General features: G+C 34.3%; 1 protein-coding gene across 1 annotated transcript; it reads left to right on the top strand.

The window, feature by feature from the left end:
* The first annotated feature begins 2,307 nt into the window (after positions 1-2,307).
* Positions 2,308-14,868, top strand: LOC120352220 (otolith matrix protein OMM-64-like). Its single transcript, XM_039431969.1, has 3 exons — positions 2,308-2,642; positions 11,812-12,173; positions 14,546-14,868. The coding sequence occupies exons 1-3, from the start codon at positions 2,308-2,310 to the stop codon at positions 14,866-14,868; spliced, it is 1,020 nt and encodes a 339-aa protein (XP_039287903.1).
* The last annotated feature ends 6,228 nt before the right edge of the window (positions 14,869-21,096 follow it).

The raw sequence follows: 21,096 nt of genomic DNA, 5'->3' as shown, positions 1-21,096 counted from the left end.
TATTATTTCTTCTGGTGGTAAATGGTGGTCGATTATCTCATCAAGTAATAAATCTTTTTATTGGGAATATCCCGAAGAATCAAATAATAAATCGACTCCCACTAGCCTACCACGCCGAGGTGAAGTGAATCCTGCATTATTAGCCGATCAACGTCGCAAAGAGAGGTAGTAGATCGTATAGACAACATTAGAATTAAACTCGGTACTCGAAATATTTACTATTTTGGTTCAGCACTTTGCCTTCATACAACCTATAGTACTTATCAGAGACCTGGTTCGCATGGATTTGCCATTCTGTCTGTTGTTTCATGCGGTCTAATATCTTTCCAAATTACGGCACAATTATTGGATTCTGGATATATTAGTCATCATTTGGAGAAAAGGTTCACTCCAAAATTACTACCTCTGTCTGATCCTAGTGACAGCATAATTTACACTCAGCAGATTCAAGTTGAACTGCATTTTATTATTAAATTGGATTTAATTTCATCTCACTATAATATATTCACCTACAGCATTAAGTTAGAAATTCAGATTCCTTACTTCGGCTACCTTTGTAGACCGCCAAACCCTCTATTGAGCAAATTAACTTTTCCAATCTATTCCATCCATACACCATATTATTAATTATAAATTATAATTATTATTAATTCCATCCTTATTAATTATATATTTTGCTCAAAACAGCAAATCGTGTCTAAGCACAGGTTTTACACCTATGTAGGCACATTTCCATGTGATATTACAACTGAAATTATAATATAATTATAACTGTTAGTAAATCATTAGGTATGATAGTATGATGAACACGTTTTGTATAATATTTGATTTGTATATTGTTCAATTTCAAGCTATGTATGTAACATTTATAATCTTAGAAAGATTTGGAAATAAACTTATTTTTGACTTTGACTTTTGACCAGTCATTCTAGTTAGATACTCTGATTTAAGTGATACCGACAATCTGATTAAACAAAGGTCGGTCAACCTAACCTGCAACTACCTATCGTTAAATCATAACCTCAAATACTATAATTGTTCAATTATTTTATTTAATCTAACCATTTTAACTATCAATTACTTTTTTACTGTACGTCCTCCCCTCTCCACGGAGCAAAATAGGCTGCAATATTCGCCAACACAAGGTAAGACCTACCATACAAGGCAATCGTACTTATGGTTAAACGATTATAATCCTAGTTCCTTGTCATACAATTCAAATCATATATTTCCGTGTCCCCCCCCCTTGGAGAAAGATTGTGACACATGACGCTTCAACAAGAGGCTGGGATTTGACAATATGAAGAGGGGTGTAACAAAAAAGAAAGGTGGCCAAACAGCCTTGTCAGAAGCTGATGAGAATCTATTGGTCAGTCGCCTCCAAATCTGCAGTGACTGGGGATACCCAGTTGATTCACTGACTCTGCGACTCTTGATAAAAGATTTTCTTGATAGGCAAGGCAGAACAGTTTCCAAATTCAAAGATAATCTGCCTGGGCCTGATTTTGTAGCTTTCTAAATCGACACAAAACAAATCTGTCAGCTTGTATGTGTCAAAATATTAAAAGGTCCAGGGCAGCTATAAATCCTGAAATCATTAACGAGTTTTTTGATCATCTTGAAGCTGAATTAAAAGATGTTCCACCATGTAATATAATAAACTACGATGAAACCAATCTCACTGACGATCCAGGCCAGAAGGTGGTCATAGCTCGAAGAGGGACAAAGTATCCGGAAAGGGTAATGAATTCAACAAAATTTTCAATATCTGTCATGTTCGCAGCTGCTGGTGATGGGACCATTCTACCACCATACGTTGTGTATAAAGCACAGCACATCTATGACAGCTGGAGAGTAGGGGGCCCCCCACTGAACTCTAGATATAATCAAACAAAGTCAGGGTGGTTTGATTCACATTGTTTTCAAGATTGGGTTGAAACAATTGCTATCCCCTATTTGTCAAAACTTGGAGTAAAAATATTGTTAGGTGATAACCTGGCCTCACACCTTTCCATAGATGCCATCAGACTATGCCAGGATCACAATATAAAATTCATTTTCCTTCCAGCCAACTCTACCCACCTCACCCAACCACTGGATGTGGCTTTTTTCCATCCCCTAAAACAAACTTGGCGATCCATTCTCTTCAAGTGGAAACAAGGCCCAGGGAGAGCAGAGTCTTCGTTGCAGAAGGATCGATTTCCACCCCTTCTGAAAGAGCTGTATGGGTCACTCAAAGAAGATAATGTTATTGCAGGCTTCAAGAAATGTGGCATTGTTCCTCTGAAAAGGGAGAAAGTACTCGAGATGCTGCCCTCATCTAGGGGCTCTATGGATGTGGAAGGTACAGGTAATGAAGCTGCTGCAGAGACCATGGATGCGACCTTCAAGAACTACATGGAAAAACTAAGAACATCGGACGCACCTACAACAAAAAAGAAAAGAGTCAAAGTGGCAGTTCAACCCGGAAAGAGCATTGATGTCGCTGATTTTCAACCTGAGATACCTGCTGGCGATGATAATTCTTCAGCAGGACGTGAAAACAGTAGAAAAGGACAGAAAAAAGGAAGGAAGCATGACGAGCAATCAGAGTCATCTACAGAAGAGACATCTACAGAAGAGACATCTACAGAAGAAACTGAGTCAGAATCCTCCGAGGGAGATTTGCAAGAAAAATCATCCAATGAAAAAGATCTCTCAAAATTTTCTCTTGGGGATTATGCTGTTATAAAAGTGATGGAGAAGACTATAAACTCATTTCGTTTGTATGTGGTTAGGGTAATTGAATTCGATAAAGAGGGATATATTGGAAGATTTTATAAGAAATCCACTCATGGATTGAAATTTTCTGAAACGGATGAGGAAGCCCTTTTCAAAGCTCCGGATGACGTTATTCGAAGGATCCAGGAACCAAAACTCTGCTCATCCACAAGGTTCAAGGATCAAATAACATTTGAAGATGATCTGGAAGGGTTATCTTCATATTAATCCATGTGATTTCGACGATTACAAGATTTTCTACGACTTACAATTCCAAAAAAAATGTAATTTAACTTCATATTGATTTTTTATTTTCTCTTAAATACAATATTGAACGAATACTGTGTGTTTTTATTCACCCCGTGTCGTTTCAAACATGAAAAACAGTGAATTCTTATGAGTGTTGCTATTCACCCCAATTTGAGAGGTGAATCGCAACAGACATATCTTTATTTTTACTTTTTTAATTTATGATACAGGTCTTTTTTTGGGAAATCCAAATTATAAAAGAGTATAAGACCGAACTTTTAAGATATTAAAATCATTTTTCTAACATCAAACAAAGTGGCTGTATTGGTGAGAAATGTGAAAACTGTTGCTATTCACCCCATTTTACGTGAGAGGATTTTACTAATTCATTTTACTGATTCAGAAGGAAAGAGATGAGCAGGCATATCATTCATATAAATGATAAACAAAACAACATACACAGATAGTTTTTCCTTGTAAGATGATAACTCTTTCAGGGAATAGTTGTTTCCATGAATAAGTTTTAGAGCATGTTCTATCAGCTTTTTAGACTCTTCCATCAAGTACAGTGTTGTCATCTCCACTTTATATTTTGATGGCACATTATTCTGATCAGCAATCTTTTCTTCTTTTTTTTTAGTTGGTATGATAAAATTTTCCTCATTTTTTACACGGTTATTTCCACTTTTATTCTTGGCACTCATTTTTGTCATAAATCGTTACAAATGCCAATATTTATTAGAGAGTTTGTGGTTTTAAAATTATTCAAATAGCCAACATCACCCATCACCTTTCAATTGACAAATTTCAGGTTGAAACCTGCCTGTAAATTATTGCAAACTGTGGAATGTGGAAATGAGTCATCCTAACCTAAAAACATGCCATTTTCGAGAGCAATCTCACAATCATTCTTCATTTTTTGTTGATTTTTACTTTTCACCATGATACTTATATCGTCGGCATACAACACTGATCCAGAAACAACGAGATTATGCTACATTCCAAGACTCCAACAATCTGATGACCTCACTTCCACATGCGCATCCCATCTGATATCATCATCAACTCTGAGCAAACTTCAAAAATTTTGTCAATTTACTTGCGAAATTGATAAAAACACCACTTTAATTGTTGAAGAGAATCCAACAAGTTTCTACATCTCGAGCATCCGACCTAATACAAAGATTCTTTCCAATGGCACTGTTCAACAAGAACTTCAAACAGATTTACCGGGGACAACACACATTATGCTGCCCTGTCATTGCTCCCTACAAACGGAAAGTACGACTCTGATTCGCACTACCTTTCCTTGTGATTCAAGAACATCTACCTTACCAATCCTCAATCATTTCCTTCCTCTCCATTGGCTCAAGGTAAAATCAATTAAAATAGATCCTTTCAAACAGCTTCAAAACACCAATTTTGCAAATTTTTCAGATATTTTCAATGATGGCACATGAGTATTCCAACGTTATTTATCCACAATCACTTTTCAACAGATACTTTCGAGAAAGTAGAGTTGCCTTCCTCATGGCAAGATGTGTTAGATTCTGCATCTTTCATTAAATATTTCATTTTTGTTTGGTTGAGCTTGCTCACACTGTTGGCCCTAATAGCCTTGTGGAAAATTTATGCAATGGCTATACGTATTCAAGCGATGGCACGACCTACTATAACTCTGCACGAAATGTAAAAAAGAAAGAGATTGAAAAGATCATAATGAACAGATAAATATAAGAGTTGAATGACAGAAAATTATAATACAGTAGGTCTATACATAAGTTAGTCTAAATTTTTTTAATTTGAATGTGTTCATACATAGGCCTAATGATGTGTTATAAAAGTAGAATTTCTTATTTTAAAGTGTTTTGTATGTCAAGAGCATTGTTTCATGATTTAATATTTTGTGTTCTTTCTTTTGATGTACTGTATATTTGGAAAAAAATGTCTATTGAAGTAAAGAAGTATATTATCATAGTATGTCTATTGAAGTTATAATGAGAAAAATAATGGAATAATACTGTATTGCATATACAGAATAAGATAAAATGAAGAATAGAAATAGAAAACCTATTGAATTATGCTGCAACAATACGGTATTGAGTAGAATTGAATTCAATGAGTATAGTAATGCACTCACTGAGTTGTCGAGTATTGAATGTACTCAATGGTTATTTTACTTGAAATAATGTATATAATAATATTGTAGTTCTATGATTTGAGGTAATTATATCATAGTGATTCAATTTTTCTTTGACTAAGAACTTTTATGCTATTAATTTTTAGAATTTAATTATAATAATTTTGATTTTGTAGTTGGTTTCCATCTTAAGGGGAGTTAAACATGAAATTTTTGAAAAAATATCAATTTTTTGTTTTTGAGTTCATATGATAGTTTGAAATTCCCGCTTTTCAATGATACCTGGATCTCATCTCTATGACGATGGGAAGTATTTTTAATATTTTTTTAAAAAAACTATTACATGCGTCAAAATATGCTCTTATAAGTTTGAGTAGGTATTCATGGCAGCAGGACGTTCTCCGGAATAAATTTCTTCAATGATTTGTAATTTATTATTGAAAGTACATAATATGATTCACTCTTTTCAAGCTTGTGATGTTGGTACTGTATTCTTTTCGTAGACAAACCAGCTGGTTTGGGATTTTGGTTATGTTTGTGTTGTGAAAATGTGAAATTATTGCATATTGTAGTGTTTGCAAAATTTTATTCTGAATATCAGTATTTTTCATCAGTATATTTATTATAAGTATTAGTGAAAATGCCTAGATGTGAGGGAAAGGTTTTCAAGAAAAGAAGAGGTGGGTTCAATTACAGATCTAGTACATCATCCACAAACAATTCTTCAAGATCAGAGGTTCTTGCTCAAGCTGAGCCATCAAAACATTCATCTTCCTACACGAAACTCAGTGATAAGTTTGTGGGATATGAAAATGACAGTGATTTTAGATACTGTATTATTGATTTGAAACAATTTAGTAATACACTACAGACAATAGGTGTATGCCGTTTTTGTAAACATAACCTTATTATTTCGTCAGAGACAATCTCAGGTTTAGCTTGCAAAATAAAAATATTTTGCCCATCTTGTTCTGCTAGTGCTGACATGGTAAACAGTAATAAATCAGTGATACAGGGTGAAAATGATTCCCAGAAGAATATTTATGATATAAATGCTAGGTTAGTATATGGACTTAGATGTATTGGAAGAGGTCAAACATCAGCAAAGACTCTATGTGGAATCATGAATCTTCCTCCTCCCCCAGGCCGATACCACGAATATGAGTTACATTTAGGCTCTGTGATGAGCAGTGTGTGCAAGAAGTCAATGAAAGATGCTGTTGAAGAAGCAGTTGACAGGACCAGTAGTAGAGATTTGTGTGTTGCAATAGATGGATCATGGCAGAGGAGAGGTCACACTTCATTGAATGGGATTGTGTCCATGACATCTGTTGAGACAGGTAAAGTGATTGACATATCTGTATTATCAAAGTATTGTCTATGTCCACAGAAGAGCAATAATATCCATTTGGATGAATGCAAAGCCAATTATATTGGGACTTCTGGAGGTATGAAAGTTGCTGGGGCATTAGAGATGTTTCAGAGATCTCAGAATCAGTATAATGTCAGATATATTGATTACCTGGGAGATGGCGACTCCAAGGCATTTCAGGCTGTTTGTAATGCTCAGCCCTATGGTCCAAATATTGAAATAAAAAAGCTTGAATGCATTGGGCATGTGGAGAAGAGAATGGGCACCAGACTGAGAAATTTGAAGGCTCAACATCGAAAGCTATCTGATGGCAAGACACTTGGTGGAAAAAATAGACTGACTGATACTGCTATTCAGAAAATTCAAATTTATTATGGACTTGCCATCAAAAGAAATGTTGAAAGTGTAAGTGCCATGCATCAAGCAGTGTGGGCACTTTATTTCCATGTATCATCTAGTAATGAAGAACCCAAGCATCAACTATGCCCTGATACAGATGATACATGGTGTAAATTTAGAAAAGCTCAGAAGGAAGGAACTTTTTATGACCATAATTGTCACTTTCATTTACCAACAATTATCATGAATGAGATCAAGTACATATTCAGGGACCTATCAGATAAGAAGCTGCTAGAAAAGTGTATTCGAGGAAAGACACAAAATCCAAATGAGAGCCTGAATAATGTTATATGGACTGTTTTGCCTAAACGGGTTTTTGTAGGGATTGAAAGTTTACATTTTGGTGTATATGAGGCTATTACAAGATTCAATGATGGGAACAAGAACAAAATACAGCTGTTTGAAGAAATGAAATTCATCCCTGGAAGTCACATGATGGATGCCATGAGGAAGCTCGACGAAGAGGAAATTCAATGACATTGAAAAAAAAATTAGACAGAAAAGAATTCTATCAAGGAGAAGGCTGGAAGACCAATATCAAGAGGCAGAGGATCCTGAAGCTCCAAGTTACAGTGCTGGAGGCTACTGAATGTGAGTTTTACAAGTTTTGTTACTTTCAAAAACACTTGCACACATTTCTCTGTTTTCCCCGCAAATTAAAAATTTTCAACTTTAATGTACCTTTTCTCAGCTTCTATTTAAGATAAACACTTGATTTTTTTTTTAAAAGATTCAGTATCACTAGGATTGCAAACTGAATGTAGGATTTTTCAATATTTCCATACAGAATAAAATAAATATATATTTAGGTGTAAATTTATTTGGAAAAAATCATCATTCAGGAAAAAAATTGTGAAAAATACAAATTCAATCACATGAAAATGTCACACATTTAAATTATAGAAGAAAAATGGATCTTTCAAATAAAAAAAAAATCAAGTCTCTATGTTTAATGGTAACAGAGAAAAGGTACAAAATGTTAACATGGAGTAAGATAGGATGTTCGACTCCCCTTAAGTAGTATATAGATAACAATCTATGACATTTTATTAGGCTATAGGAATTCCATAATACTTTCGAATTATTAATGTATATGAATGATTAATTTTGAAGTAATTATCTCATAGCGTTTGAATTTTTCGTTTGAAGGTGTAACTTCTACTGAATGAATTTGCTTGGAAAATTGTTTAATATTGAAAGTACGAGGAATAACGTAATTTATCAAGTATGACATATATAGTCTCAATCATAATTCAAGAGTCCAATTCTTAGAAATTTTCATTATCTAATTAATTATTTGATGTATTTTGTGCATCTAATACTTTATATGTTTGCTTCGAATAATCTAAACTTTGTATAAAAACTTTATACTAGAAGTTGTACAAATCAACCAGAATGGACAGCCAGAGTCGGCTGTCAAAGCAAAGGAAGAGTAGATGTCATAAACCATGGGTTTTGACAGCTCCTCAAGCACATCACATTTTTAATTTATTTCCCTTTTTAATTTTCAATAGTAAAATCAGGATCACTAGAAAGCCAAATTGCGCTGACTGAATGAAAAATCGCAGAGCTTCAGAGTGGTGGAACTTTCCAGTCTCCCCACCAGCCGGCATTTTCATATTAGATTTTCCCACTTTTTCGAATGAGTCTTTTTTGTGCCGCTCCTCCGAACACTCAAAGACTCTGACCTGGACCTTCCTCTAGACCTCACCTTCCAGCCAAGCTGACGAGATGGTCATCATATAGGGGATTGGTATCGTACTCAATTAATTATTCATCATTTTATTAGTTATAATGTCATGTTGTTTTTCTTTTTTATAGAAATTTAAAAACAATAAATAAAATGTAGAGAATTCAAACCAAGAGGAAAATCCACAAAATATTAAATACTGTACCTAAATAGTTTTCAAAAATTAATCAAATTGAAATAAATAGAAACTCATTTTTAAATAAGATAATTGAGACTTGTTCGATAATAATCTGTTTTCCTTTTCTTCATAGCCTAAATTATATAACTTTCAACTTATACATTTCAAATTATTTCTTTTTAAAATATTGTGAACCAATAAAATTTGTATTTCTTAGAATAATTTCTTTTTATTTCTTTAAAATATCTGCTCTACCATCTTCAGCTATGTATCTCCTTTGTAACTCTTCTTCCCATCTGGGAAGTGGTGGAGCCCCAAATATTTACAAAAAATTATAACTTGGTTACAAATGGTGATACATATTAATTGTTCTCTTCTAACGTAATGCAATTGTAAACACTTACTGTCCGGTACGTCACAAATGGCGGAGGTACGTCACCAGGAGCGGAGCCGTGACCTAGAGGAGGAACCCCCCCCCTGTCAATACAACCGTCAGACGTCACTGGAAGAAAATTCCCTCCCTCCCCCCTAACCAAACGACGGAGATCGAGGAATCTTCTATTCCCCTTGACCAACATGTACGGCAGTGCAGGAGGAGCGGAAGGAAATATCCCCCCCTAGTCCCTCTCTAACGACGACGGCGAAGAAAATTCCCTCCCTTGCCCCTCACACAATTGCCCGAGCAGGACGTCCTTGTCCATCAAGATTCTGGCAGTGCGAGAGGAACCTACCTCCCTCCACCATCACCAAGACGGCCGAAAGGAAAAGGAACACCCCCACAGCCCTGAATCAACCCCCCCTCGACCTTCTTCATGGTGACGGATCAAGAAGAGGAAGAATTTCACCCCCTGGCCTCCTTCAACCTTCAAAAGCTAGCTAAGCAATTGCAAAGAAGAGTGACAGGACAACGCCTATTCATCATCATGAACTCTGTTTTTATATATGATTTGGCAATGGTGATTCTCTTGTTTAATTTGTAAAATCTGTAATTTTAATCATAATCTTTCAATTTCAGGTTTCTAGTGGATTTGTGTTGTTTTAATTTTGTTGGATTTCTCATATAATTCTTTTAATTGGACAATAATTTTCTTTATTGAACTTGGAATCCAGTGTAGTTTAGATTTATAGCTTTATTAATTTTTTTCCAGTAAACTTATATTCCAAGTAATTTTAGATACAATAATATATTTTCCCACTTTCTCTCCATTCAAAGTTTAGGATCATTGGTTTGAAGTTATCAATGGATTGAGACTTATTAAATTCCTACATGATTTTTATAGATAACTTGTTCACATTATAGTATCTCTGTATTTTATGTTATTTTGCTAGGAATATTAAATAGTTTATAATTATTGTAAGACCCTTTCAATTTTCAGCAAACTTTATGTTAATTGATTCAGTATCTTTATGAATTTCATGATTTAATTCCAATAACAGGTTCTTCCCAAACAGTGAGTGATCATAAGTAAAAACAACAACATACACAGATAGTTTTTCAAGAGCAATCTCACAATCATTCTTCATTTTTTGTTGATTTTTACTTTTCACCATGATACTTAATATCGTCGGCATACAACACTGATTCAGAAGGAATGAGATGAGCAGGCAGGTCATTCATATAAATGATAAACAAAACAAAAACATACACAGATAGTTTTTCGAGAGCAATCTCACAATCATTCTTCATGTTTTGTTGATTTTTACCTTTCACCATGATACTTATATCATCGGCATACAACACTGATTCAGAAGGAACGAGATGAGCAGGCAGATCATTCATATAAATGATAAACAAAACAACATACACAGATAGTTTTTCCTTGTAAGATGATAACTCTTTCAGGGAATAGTTGTTTCCATGAATAAGTTTTAGAGCATGTTCTATCAGCTTTTTAGACTCATCCGTCAAGTAGAGTGTTGTCATCTCCACTTTATATTTTGATGGCACATTATTCTGATCAGCAATCTTTTCTTCTTTTTTTTTTTAGTTGGTATGATAAAATTTTCCTCATTTTTTACACGGTTATTTCCACTTTTATTCTTGGCACTCATTTTTGTCATAAATCATTACAAATGCCAATATTTATTGGAGAGTTTGTGGTTTTAAAATTATTCAAATAGCCAACATCACCCATCACCTTTCAATTGACAAATTTCAGGTCGAAACCTGCCTGTAAATTATTGCAAACTGTGGAATGTGGAAATGAGTCATCCTAACCTAAAAACACGCCATTTTCGAGAGCAATCTCACAATCATTCTTCATTTTTTGTTGATTTTTACTTTTCACCATGATACTTATATCGTCGGCATACAACACTGATCCAGAAACAATGAGATTATGCTACATTCCAAGACTCCAACAATCCGATGACCTCACTTTCACATGCGCATCCCATCATCAACTCTGACTGCCATGAGATTCCATGTGGAATCACACAGTGTATGGCCTGTTTGGTTTTGAGATTCCACTTGGAAGCACATCATTCCTGCCTTCCAAGCCATGAGATTCCAGTCGGATACTCATGTAGTACTTTTTTCTAAGTCATGTGTATCCGAATGGAATCACTCTACAACACTTTTGTACATCACAATTTGTAGCATTTTCTCTCGTCTTTCATCTGCTACCTTTAGCATTGCTTTAAGTCGAAACATAGAAAAGATATTCAAAATATACATAATTTCTTATAATAGTATTAATTACATTGATTCTTATGATTATTCATTGATTATTAATTATTCTGTCATGAAAAATAGTTTCTCTGTTGGCTACACTGCATCAAACTTGTTCACAGCTGACTTTGATTGAAAAATCCACTGAGCTATGAACATAGCCTACAGAAAAGCATTTAGCTAGAGAAAAAAGTAATATGGATAGTTGGTCAGCTGGATAGTAAAAATGTTATTTTTGGAAGTTCAGTGTTGAGTTCATGGAAGTTTATTGAGTGATATATTGAAAAATATTGTAAAATACTTTTATTGAATAAGTATTTAGTGTTTAGTGGTTATGTTATTGTGAATTTAGGCCAGCCATGGATGAAATAGAACTGCTGGAAACTTTGATGGGCTCTGACTTATCAGAGCTCTCGGATTTCGACGATTCTGATAGAGATCCAGACTATGTTACAGTATTTGAAAGTGAAAGTTCTGATGACAATGAAGTGCCCAATATTCAAAATCGTGATCGTGTTACTAATCAACCTCATGAAAGTGAGAATGAAGACAGCAATGATAGACCAAATGTTCAAGATCAGGCTAGTGATGATGGAGATGACATTGGTGCAATAACCTGGGGTCCAGATGATAGTAATCGTAATGATTTCCCATATAATAAGGACAATATTGATGTGAGAATAAATCCAGACCTCTATGACACATTGTCTGAAGGTAACCCCCTTGATTTTTTCAATTTGTTTTTTGACGATGAAGTGTTAGAGTTAATTGTAAAACAAACAAATCTATTCGCTGAACAAAAAATTGCAGCCAAAGAACTGACAAAACATTCAAGATCAAGTGCATGGGTGCTAACAGATCTCAAAGAAGTGAAACGTTTTTTTGGGATTGTGATCTGGATGGGACTTGTAAAACTTCCATCCATTGGAGACTATTGGAATAAGTCTTTCATCTTTGAGAACAATATTCCAAAAGTAATGTCTCGTAATCGATTTGAGTTGTTACTGCAGACTATACACTTTGCTGATAATACACAGAATGTTGATGGAGACAGACTTCATAAAATTCAGAATCTATTAGATATATTGGTATTCAAATACAAAATGTATGTAATTCCTGAGAAAATTTTGGTAGTGGACGAATCTATTGTACCCTATACAGGTAGATTAGTATTCAAACAATTCATCAAAAACAAAAGGGATCGTTATGGGATAAAATTATTCAAACTTTGTGTGCCAAAAAGCTACACTTTAGCGATAAAAATTTATGCTGGGAAGGAGCGGTCTGAGAATGTCAATGTCGCTACTAAAGTAGTTTTAGAACTAGCAGAACCTTTCCTCAATTTTGGTAGGACTATGTATACTGACAATTGGTATACCAGTGTTGATCTGGCACACAGATTGAATGCCCAACAGACTCACCTTGTAGGGACTCTCCATGCAAACCGAAAACTGAATCCCAAGGACCTTGTAACAAAAAAGTTGAGAAAGGGTGAAGTGGTTGCACAGAAAAGTTCATCAAATATTTTTGTTTTAAAATGGAGGGATAGAAGGGATTTACTGATGCTGAGTACCATTGATAATTCAGAGTGCTCAGAAGTCCCCAGGGGTCATGATAGGCTAAAACGCAAGCCCAATGTAGTAATAAGCTATAATGCTGCAAAGTCTGCCATTGATCTTTCAGATCAATTGGCTTCCTATAATTCTCCACTGAGGAGATCCATCAAGTGGTATCGAAAGGTAGCATTTGATTTGATTTGCAACATTTCTATAGTGAATGCACACACCTTGTTCAAATCCGTAACACAAAAAAATATCTCAATAACCAGTTTCAGGCAGTCTCTTGCACTTTTCCTAACACATGTAACTTCCCAAATTCAACCTCAAATTTCAACTCATTCAAGTCACATTCTGGAGAAATGTTCCAAAGGTAGATGCACTAGGTGCTACAAGACATGTAGTGCCAAGTATGGCAGAAAATATGCACAGAGCCATTCGACCCAAACACGAAACCAGTGCAAGGAGTGCAAAATTCGATTTTGTAATCCTTGCTTCTTTGAGGTCCATAAAGTGAAATTTTGAGATATTTTCCAAGTAACTAGGATGAATTCATTCCTAATAATTTTGTGTGATGTAGATATAGTGTTTTTATTGAATTTCAAAGTATATGTAACTTTTATCACTAATTTTAATTAGGTCCATGAAGTGAAATTTTGAAATATTTTCCAAGTAACTAAGTTAGGATAAATTCATTCCTAATAATTTTGTGTGATGTATATATAGTGTTTTTATTGAATTTCAAAGTATGTGTAACTTTTGTCACTAATTTTAGTTAGGTCCATAATGTGAAATTTTGAAATATTTTCTAAATAACTAGGATAAATTCATTCATAATAATTTTGTGTGTTGTATATGTAGTGTTTTTATTGAATTTCAAAACCAAATGTAACTTTTATCACTAATTTTAGGTTGTAATTTTTCAATTTTTGACTTTTGATTTCACACTAATTGTATGACTTATTTGAATTATTCCAAAATTACAATCTCATTATTATTCAAATTTGTTTTTGCATTCTGAACCGTTATTGATCCAGTTATTCCACTTTGAAAAATGAGCTGAGATTCCAATAATTGGAATCATAAAAAGTTGGAAATTCTATTCTTGAATTTTGACCTGCTCTGTGGGGCCATGTGATTCCATCTGGAATCTCAGCTGAAAAACAGTCAAAATGAAATAATAACATGTGATTAACACTTTTATTACTTATATTGATGTGTTTGGATACTAGAATTAGGGAAAAAACTACTTGGCCAGGGGGACATGTCCAACTCAAAGAGTACTTGGCCCATGAGTCAAACGCTTGGAAATGAGCCTGGCAGTCAAGGAAAGAGTGTTTCGGTTAAGGATGTAGAAGATGCTATTTCAGAAGCAATCAATAAACCCTCTTCGTCAAAGCAGACCTCTTCAAATTCTAAGAAACAAAGAGTTCCCAAGAAGAAGCCTAAACAGTCTTATAATTCTTCTTCAGATGAAGATGATGTGGAGATGGTGTTAAGAGTCAGATGGAGTGAGTGAAACATTTTCAGACCTAGAAGACCTCCAGGAAGAAAATGCCAAACCTACTGCTGAAACAAAAAAAAAAGAATGGAAAGCAGAAGATTTCACCATTGATAACTTTGTTATTGTGGTCTACAATGGACAAAAGTACCCTGGGAAAATAGTAAAAATTCTTGATAATGGCCCAGTGGTTGAGTGCATGGAGAAAAAACTGAAATTCTGGCGCTGGCCTGAGAAGCAAGACTGCATGGAGTATGACTGGGATGACATTTGCGAGAAAATAAATCCACCAAAAGTTGCCTCGAAGAGGAACCAGTTCGCAGTTCCAGAACTGGATAATTTTGTTAAATAACTTGTTAATCAAGTAAATACAATATTATTTAGCAATTTAACATGTTTCAAGTTCCTTTTATAACAATAAAGTGTGGTTTTCTTCAAGTTGAAAAATTTTTTCACTTTTTCCACTTTTTATGTCCAAATCATAAAGTTTTAAAGTAAAAAAACAAATAAACTTTAAAATTGAATACTTGGAAAGAATCTTGGATGGGGTAACTTTAATCCACTTACTATATGGTACTGAATTTGAAAGGTTTTGATGGATGGGACAAAGTTACCCCAATCCCAGGTAACTTTGTCCCAATTGCATATTTTAATCTTGCATATTTTAAATAGAATTTTCCAGTTATTGACCTACGCTAGGGAAGTAGGGGATCAAAAACTAATCAGTGGAATTAACGAGGCTCTTCTTTCCGCTAAAACTGTATTTTCCAAACTAGTAGAATTAAAAGAGTTATCTAGTAGACCTGCATCTCCCATTGATGAAAAGATTGTTAATATTGATCCAACTACGTCACAAATCAGTCAGCTAGGCGGAAATAACGATGATATTTTAGCTACCAATCTTGGGCTTAACACAGAGTCAACCACTAGGGATGATAAATTGAACTTAGGTTCTAATAAAGAAGGAAATAATCAGCAACCTATCGAAAAAGTATCTAGACCGAACCCTACTATACTAATTACCGAAAGTGAATCCAATAAATTGATTACTAATAGTCAAGTAAACATGGGAGAACCATCCAGTTCCGGGAAAAATCAAACTACAGATAGTTTTAGCACATGTTTAAATAGTATCCAGAATACTAAAATGATGTCACAAACTACTAGTAGGCAATCCAACAATGCAACGTTAGCAGATGCCCATGATAGAAATACTGACGAGATATTGTCTAGTATCAACCAAGAAAATGCTACTTGACAGAACGGCATGAAACTTTGGGAATATGTTGTGTAAATATTGGGGATGGTTTCTGACCAGAAAGTTTAATAGGGGGGCTAATAATAATAATTTATTAATCCATTTTACAGACCTATAATATATTTATATTTTCTAAATTTTCGACCGAGCGGCTGCCCATAATTTAGGATCCAAAGTTACCAGCTTTATAATAAACAAGTCACCCTGTGATAAATTGTGTACTGGTATTAAAACGGTAGTTTGGAGTTGAAGTTAGTGTAGTTGATTGGTACCAGTTGTTGATAACTTTTCCTTAGAAGACCTATACAAATAATTATCACTCCCCTATCATTGTGAAACTGGAAAATGTTGGGAAAAATTATTCATCTCATGAAAGAGAGTTGTTCATATTGCATTCATTAATTAGTGAAGAATGACAGAATGATTTAAATTTTTTTTAAATTTAGCTTAGCTTATATTCATCCATTCATCCTAAAATGGAAGATGGAAAGAATATGGAATCCTATGTGGTTCATCGTACATCGCATATTTCCTGGACTATCTATTGACAATCAACAACTATGAAAACATTAAATTCATCTTTGAAACACTGATTTAACCTATCTATTTTTTAAATTCAACACTTTACTGATACATATTACTACCAATTGATTGAGAAGAATATGTTTTCGGAATAATGAATGCTGCATGACTAAGCACATAGGAAGTCCGTATTGAGATGTAAATGAAAATATTTATTGTCAGATAAATTCTATGATTCACCAAATAAAGTCAAGTGTGACATGAGATATATTGATTTTTTGGCGGTACGAAGTTCGCCGGGTAAGCTAGTATAATAATTAATTATCGGTTTTTATTGCAGCTGAAAGGCTGCATTAATTAATAGTGTATAACTACGTTATTTAGGCGTCGGCTGGTGATACTGTAACTTATTTAGAATAAATAGAAGAATTAGTATAGTTCATTTATTTCTCAAATGTGAAGAACTTTTGAAACTTTGTACTGTAACCAGTAGTATGAAATAGAATTTTGTTGGCTGGCTGTCTGTCGGATGGTGCTGGTGATTGGTTGAATAATTAGTGAGAGCTTTGCCCTCTGCAACTATGAAGCGTGGCTGATTATATTGTTTAATTAATTGCATAAAAAAGTAATAAACTGAACGGTGCGTGTCGGAAACTTGATACAAGTTATGCTGGTTGGCCTCTCTTACTTTTTAGTCCGTGATATTTTAATTTCGTAGCTTCCTTTTGTAGCGTTACTTGTAGCAAAGCAAACAGAATAACATTTTTTACTAATGTAATACTCATATGATATGAGTATCACATTAGTAGAAAATCTCATATGAGATTAAACATAAACTCTTATGATAACAAACATGATAGCATTTTCTACTCATTGAAAAAATCACCTACCGGTGGTTCGCAACGCACCTACAGCTGTAGGTCTACAACCTTCATCATTCGTCTCATTACACATGAACATGCCTAGAGCTCATAGTTCATCTCAAAAAATAGTTAACTCCCTTCACACACCGTTTCCGTTACTCTTGAAGCCTTTCACTTGTGGCTCCTTGCTTGCAAATTTTCATGAAAGAAATTGATTTTTTAGAACAAGTGATGTACCCCCATGTAGTGTTTGTGAGTCAATTCAATATATTCTTCTGATTTAGGATTTAATTGATTGAAATATGTTACTTATTAGAAGTTAAAAAGTAGTGTGACAACACATTCCACTGGCATAGCTCAAATTGATAGATAGTGAGCGACTATCGATAAGTAGTATACCGTAGTGAAAAATTGAATAAACGCGTATTAGTGCGTGCGGTGTGAACAGACTGATACCAATAACCTAATGTACCTGCTCTACCGACTGAGGCCTATCCAGGGACCAAAAGCTTAAAAGCCGGTGAGTCCGTTCCTTTATTAAAAAATTAGTTAAAAAGGACCCTTAGGTGGAGTCAGGTTCCACAGTAGTTTATTAACTTACAACTTATGCAACAACTATATCCTATCCATTCGGTTATAAATAAGTTTCCTAATAGAGATAATCAATAAATAAGTTGATTCTAGATTCAATTGTAGATTCCAACATTGTTGTAAAATATGTGTAACATTACAGACCTTCTTCATCACCTACAATCTCATTATAGACTGCTCATTTCAATTCAAGGGTAGTCTACTATCTACTTGTCTATTCAATTCCGCATTGATATTACCAGAGAAGAATGTTGTCTTCATATTGTCTCAGATATTGCCGTACTGTATTATAATGCATTCAAATGAAATGTGTTCAATATTGTCCACGTTGTCTACGATATTACTGTAATAATGCAGTTCAAATGTATTCAAATTGTCTCACTGTACCGTTCTCAATAATTTCATTCAATGAAGTTGTCTTGTATCAGAGACGAAATATATAGTCAGTATTTTTTCTTCTGTGCTTGCATCTACTTGATAATCCATTCCATTCATGGGAGTGGCACTTGATTGCCAACGTTGTTTTTCCACTTCCTCTACGAGGCGAACGGCAGATGAATGATGTATGAATTAGATGAGTCAAGGAGGCCTGCTAATTTGCACTTATCTCTGTCGTTCACGTGGTCCCCTTGATGACGTAGCAGACCAGACCACGTGATGCGCGAAGCGCGGGAACATCCTTGATTGGAGCCGGCAGATAGTGATTTGAACAGCAACGGATTCAGACGGTTTGAATTTGGTAGCTGGCTCAGTCGGCTCAGTGTCAGTTGGTGTGTGTTGTGGTGCGGACTGTACTTGTGTGGCTGTGTAGTCTTGTTTTAAAAAGAGTTGTTCAATTTGCATCAATTTAAACCGAGGTGATTACACTTGGTCCCCGCAGGATGGAATCTGTTGAATAGTGTGTGCTCGTTGGATTCCAGTGTGATTGTGTGTTGTATTGTGCAATTCAAATACATTCTTACAAAGGAAATTGTTAAGATAAATGCTATTGGAATATATATTAGAAATTGGTTGAATACATCTCTAGTTGTACCCTACTATTGGAATATATTATTGGAAATTGGTTGGATATCTCTGTAAGGTAAGAAGATTGTTGGATCCTTGGAAGCTGCTCTAGTCTTCTCATTCATAGAATTGACAATAGCATCTAATCAAAAGTATACGCGGTGTTGAAGGTTCTGTTAATCTCTTCAGTTGTACTTTTATGTTTAATGAAAACTAACGAAGAAGTATTATTTTGTTTTTTGAAAATACATTCCTTACTGTATCTCATTGGAAATTATACATTCTTCTAAATACTACATCTCGGTTACTCGGTATTTTTCCATTTGCAGGGAGGGTATTTATCAACCATAGTGCTAGAAATATTGTACAATGCTTGATACAATTCTAATGAATTTTCCTTGTTCAGAAAAGTACTTGAATTCTTCATTTCTTGACTTCAGTACTTGAATTGACTTCAATTCAATACTTGAATTGTTGTAAAGCTTGGTGAAATATTTCACTCACAAAAATTCAAATTGGTTTTAATTTAAAGCCGTTCTCCTGGTGATAAATGATTTGTCGGAGAACGCGTAGTTGTTGAAATTGTACTTGGCTCTGAGGTCTGTCGATTTGAATCTGGTCAATAATGTAATCCTAATTCTAGTGGTTTCAGGGTCTTGGAAATAAGAACATAGATATGCGGTTGACTGACTGCTCTTGTAATGATGAAAATAATATTGTGTAACAGAATTATTCTTGTTTTTCGGTTAATTCTTTGAAAAACATCTTTATCTAGGAGGTTTGTCGAATACTGTCGAATGAGAGTTTCTTTCTCCCATTCGATTTTCTCTCTTACTCCCATTCTGTTAACATGGAGCTCGCTCAGTTTCTGTCCTTGTCGCTGCAATTTCTTTCTTGTTCTTCTTCCTGATTAACGGTCAAATAACAATTTTTGGTAGAAAAGAGCTAGTTCAAGTCGAGCTCCCGGTGAGAAAGGATGTAACTCCCGCTTCTTATTTTTTTTCATGTTTAACTGTAAATTCTGTACTTATTTTGTTCACTAAGTAATGTGAAGTTTTCTATTAATACAAAACCGGTAGTAACTCCATAGTTCACAGTAGTCCTCAAATTTATAATTTAAAATGCCGGTATTCAAATATTACATCAGACTGTTTTAATGCGTGCAAAAACCCGCTATTAAAGGTAATTACTATATATAATAATTCATTGTATTTCTTTTCTATTAATTTTGTGGAAACAAATAAGTTATCATATAAATCTTGAATTTATAAAATTATATATATTGGTTCTTACCCATATCTGAAGAAAGTATTTCCTTAATTTGTTATATTTCTCTGCTCTGGTAGTAATTCTGTTTCGAAGTAAATTTGTCTAAATTTCAAATAATAAGAAAGTAATAGACTTCTTGTTTCTAAAATTCTTGAGTAAATTTTTATTGGAAAAATTTAAATAATTCTTTCTATTGTATTAAATTTTGTTAAAACTTAATTTTCTACTGTTTATTGAATATTGTATAAGTTATATATAAGAATATTGTATAATATAGTATGTATAGGATTTACAAAATGGTTTTTCCTTTATATCCCAAACAGTGGTCGATGTCTACGCTCGAAGTCTATGCTCGATGTCTATGCTGGATGTCCATGCCCGAAGTCCATGATTGAAGCCAGGTCCCATATTCCACGTTCCATGGTGAGGCTGCAAGTCTACATTCGGTGAACCAGACCGATGATTACGAATCCAGGACGTCCAGTCTAATTATTCTGGTACGAGGACTAGTCCAGACGAATCTGGGAAGATTCCACTGGAGTTCGTAATTGTACAAACCCGCCACACCACAAGATTCGCCTTCTTCAAATAATATCGACGTATAAGGATATCAGCCAAACTTCGTAACATTGCCCATATGGATAAAGTGTAAACAGTGCTCGCGAAAAGTAAAATATTGCAAAAGTGTTCATCGATTAAAAGTGTTTTGGGGCGCCCCTCCTCAACATATAAGGTATTTATCTGAATCACTATGTATTGAGATCAAAATGTAATCTGTTTATTTTATATTCATAATTTGTTGCACCGTTTAATCTGTTTTCAATATTTAATTAGATGCTTCTTTTAGCTATCGATAACTGTACAATTGATTTGATTCTATATTTAAATTTGTCCAATTCTGTTTATCTTCAAAATTAAATTTAACACACATGCTTACTACCGAATATATAGTTTTTATTACAATACTACCCATTTGCAATGTTTAAGGTCTGTAGACTGCTGTCAAATTAATTAAGTATACGTTAATTGAATTATTCCGGTCTTTCTTACTTTGTGTTGATGGAATTGATTC

Source organism: Nilaparvata lugens, chromosome 7 (assembly GCF_014356525.2).
Source record: "Nilaparvata lugens isolate BPH chromosome 7, ASM1435652v1, whole genome shotgun sequence".
Classification (NCBI taxonomy): Eukaryota; Metazoa; Arthropoda; class Insecta; order Hemiptera; family Delphacidae; genus Nilaparvata; species Nilaparvata lugens.
This window is presented reverse-complemented; position numbering and strand designations above follow the sequence as displayed.

Excerpts from the sequence above, each read along its gene's own strand:
- LOC120352220 (XM_039431969.1), top strand. The coding sequence starts at position 2,308 with ATGCTGCCCTCATCTAGGGGCTCTATGGATGTGGAAGGTACAGGTAAT. Across the intron at positions 2,643-11,811 it reads ACATCTACAGAAGAAACTGA|GCCAGCCATGGATGAAATAG; the intron begins GTCAGAATCCTC and ends TTGTGAATTTAG. Across the intron at positions 12,174-14,545 it reads CTATGACACATTGTCTGAAG|ACCTAGAAGACCTCCAGGAA; the intron begins GTAACCCCCTTG and ends AAACATTTTCAG.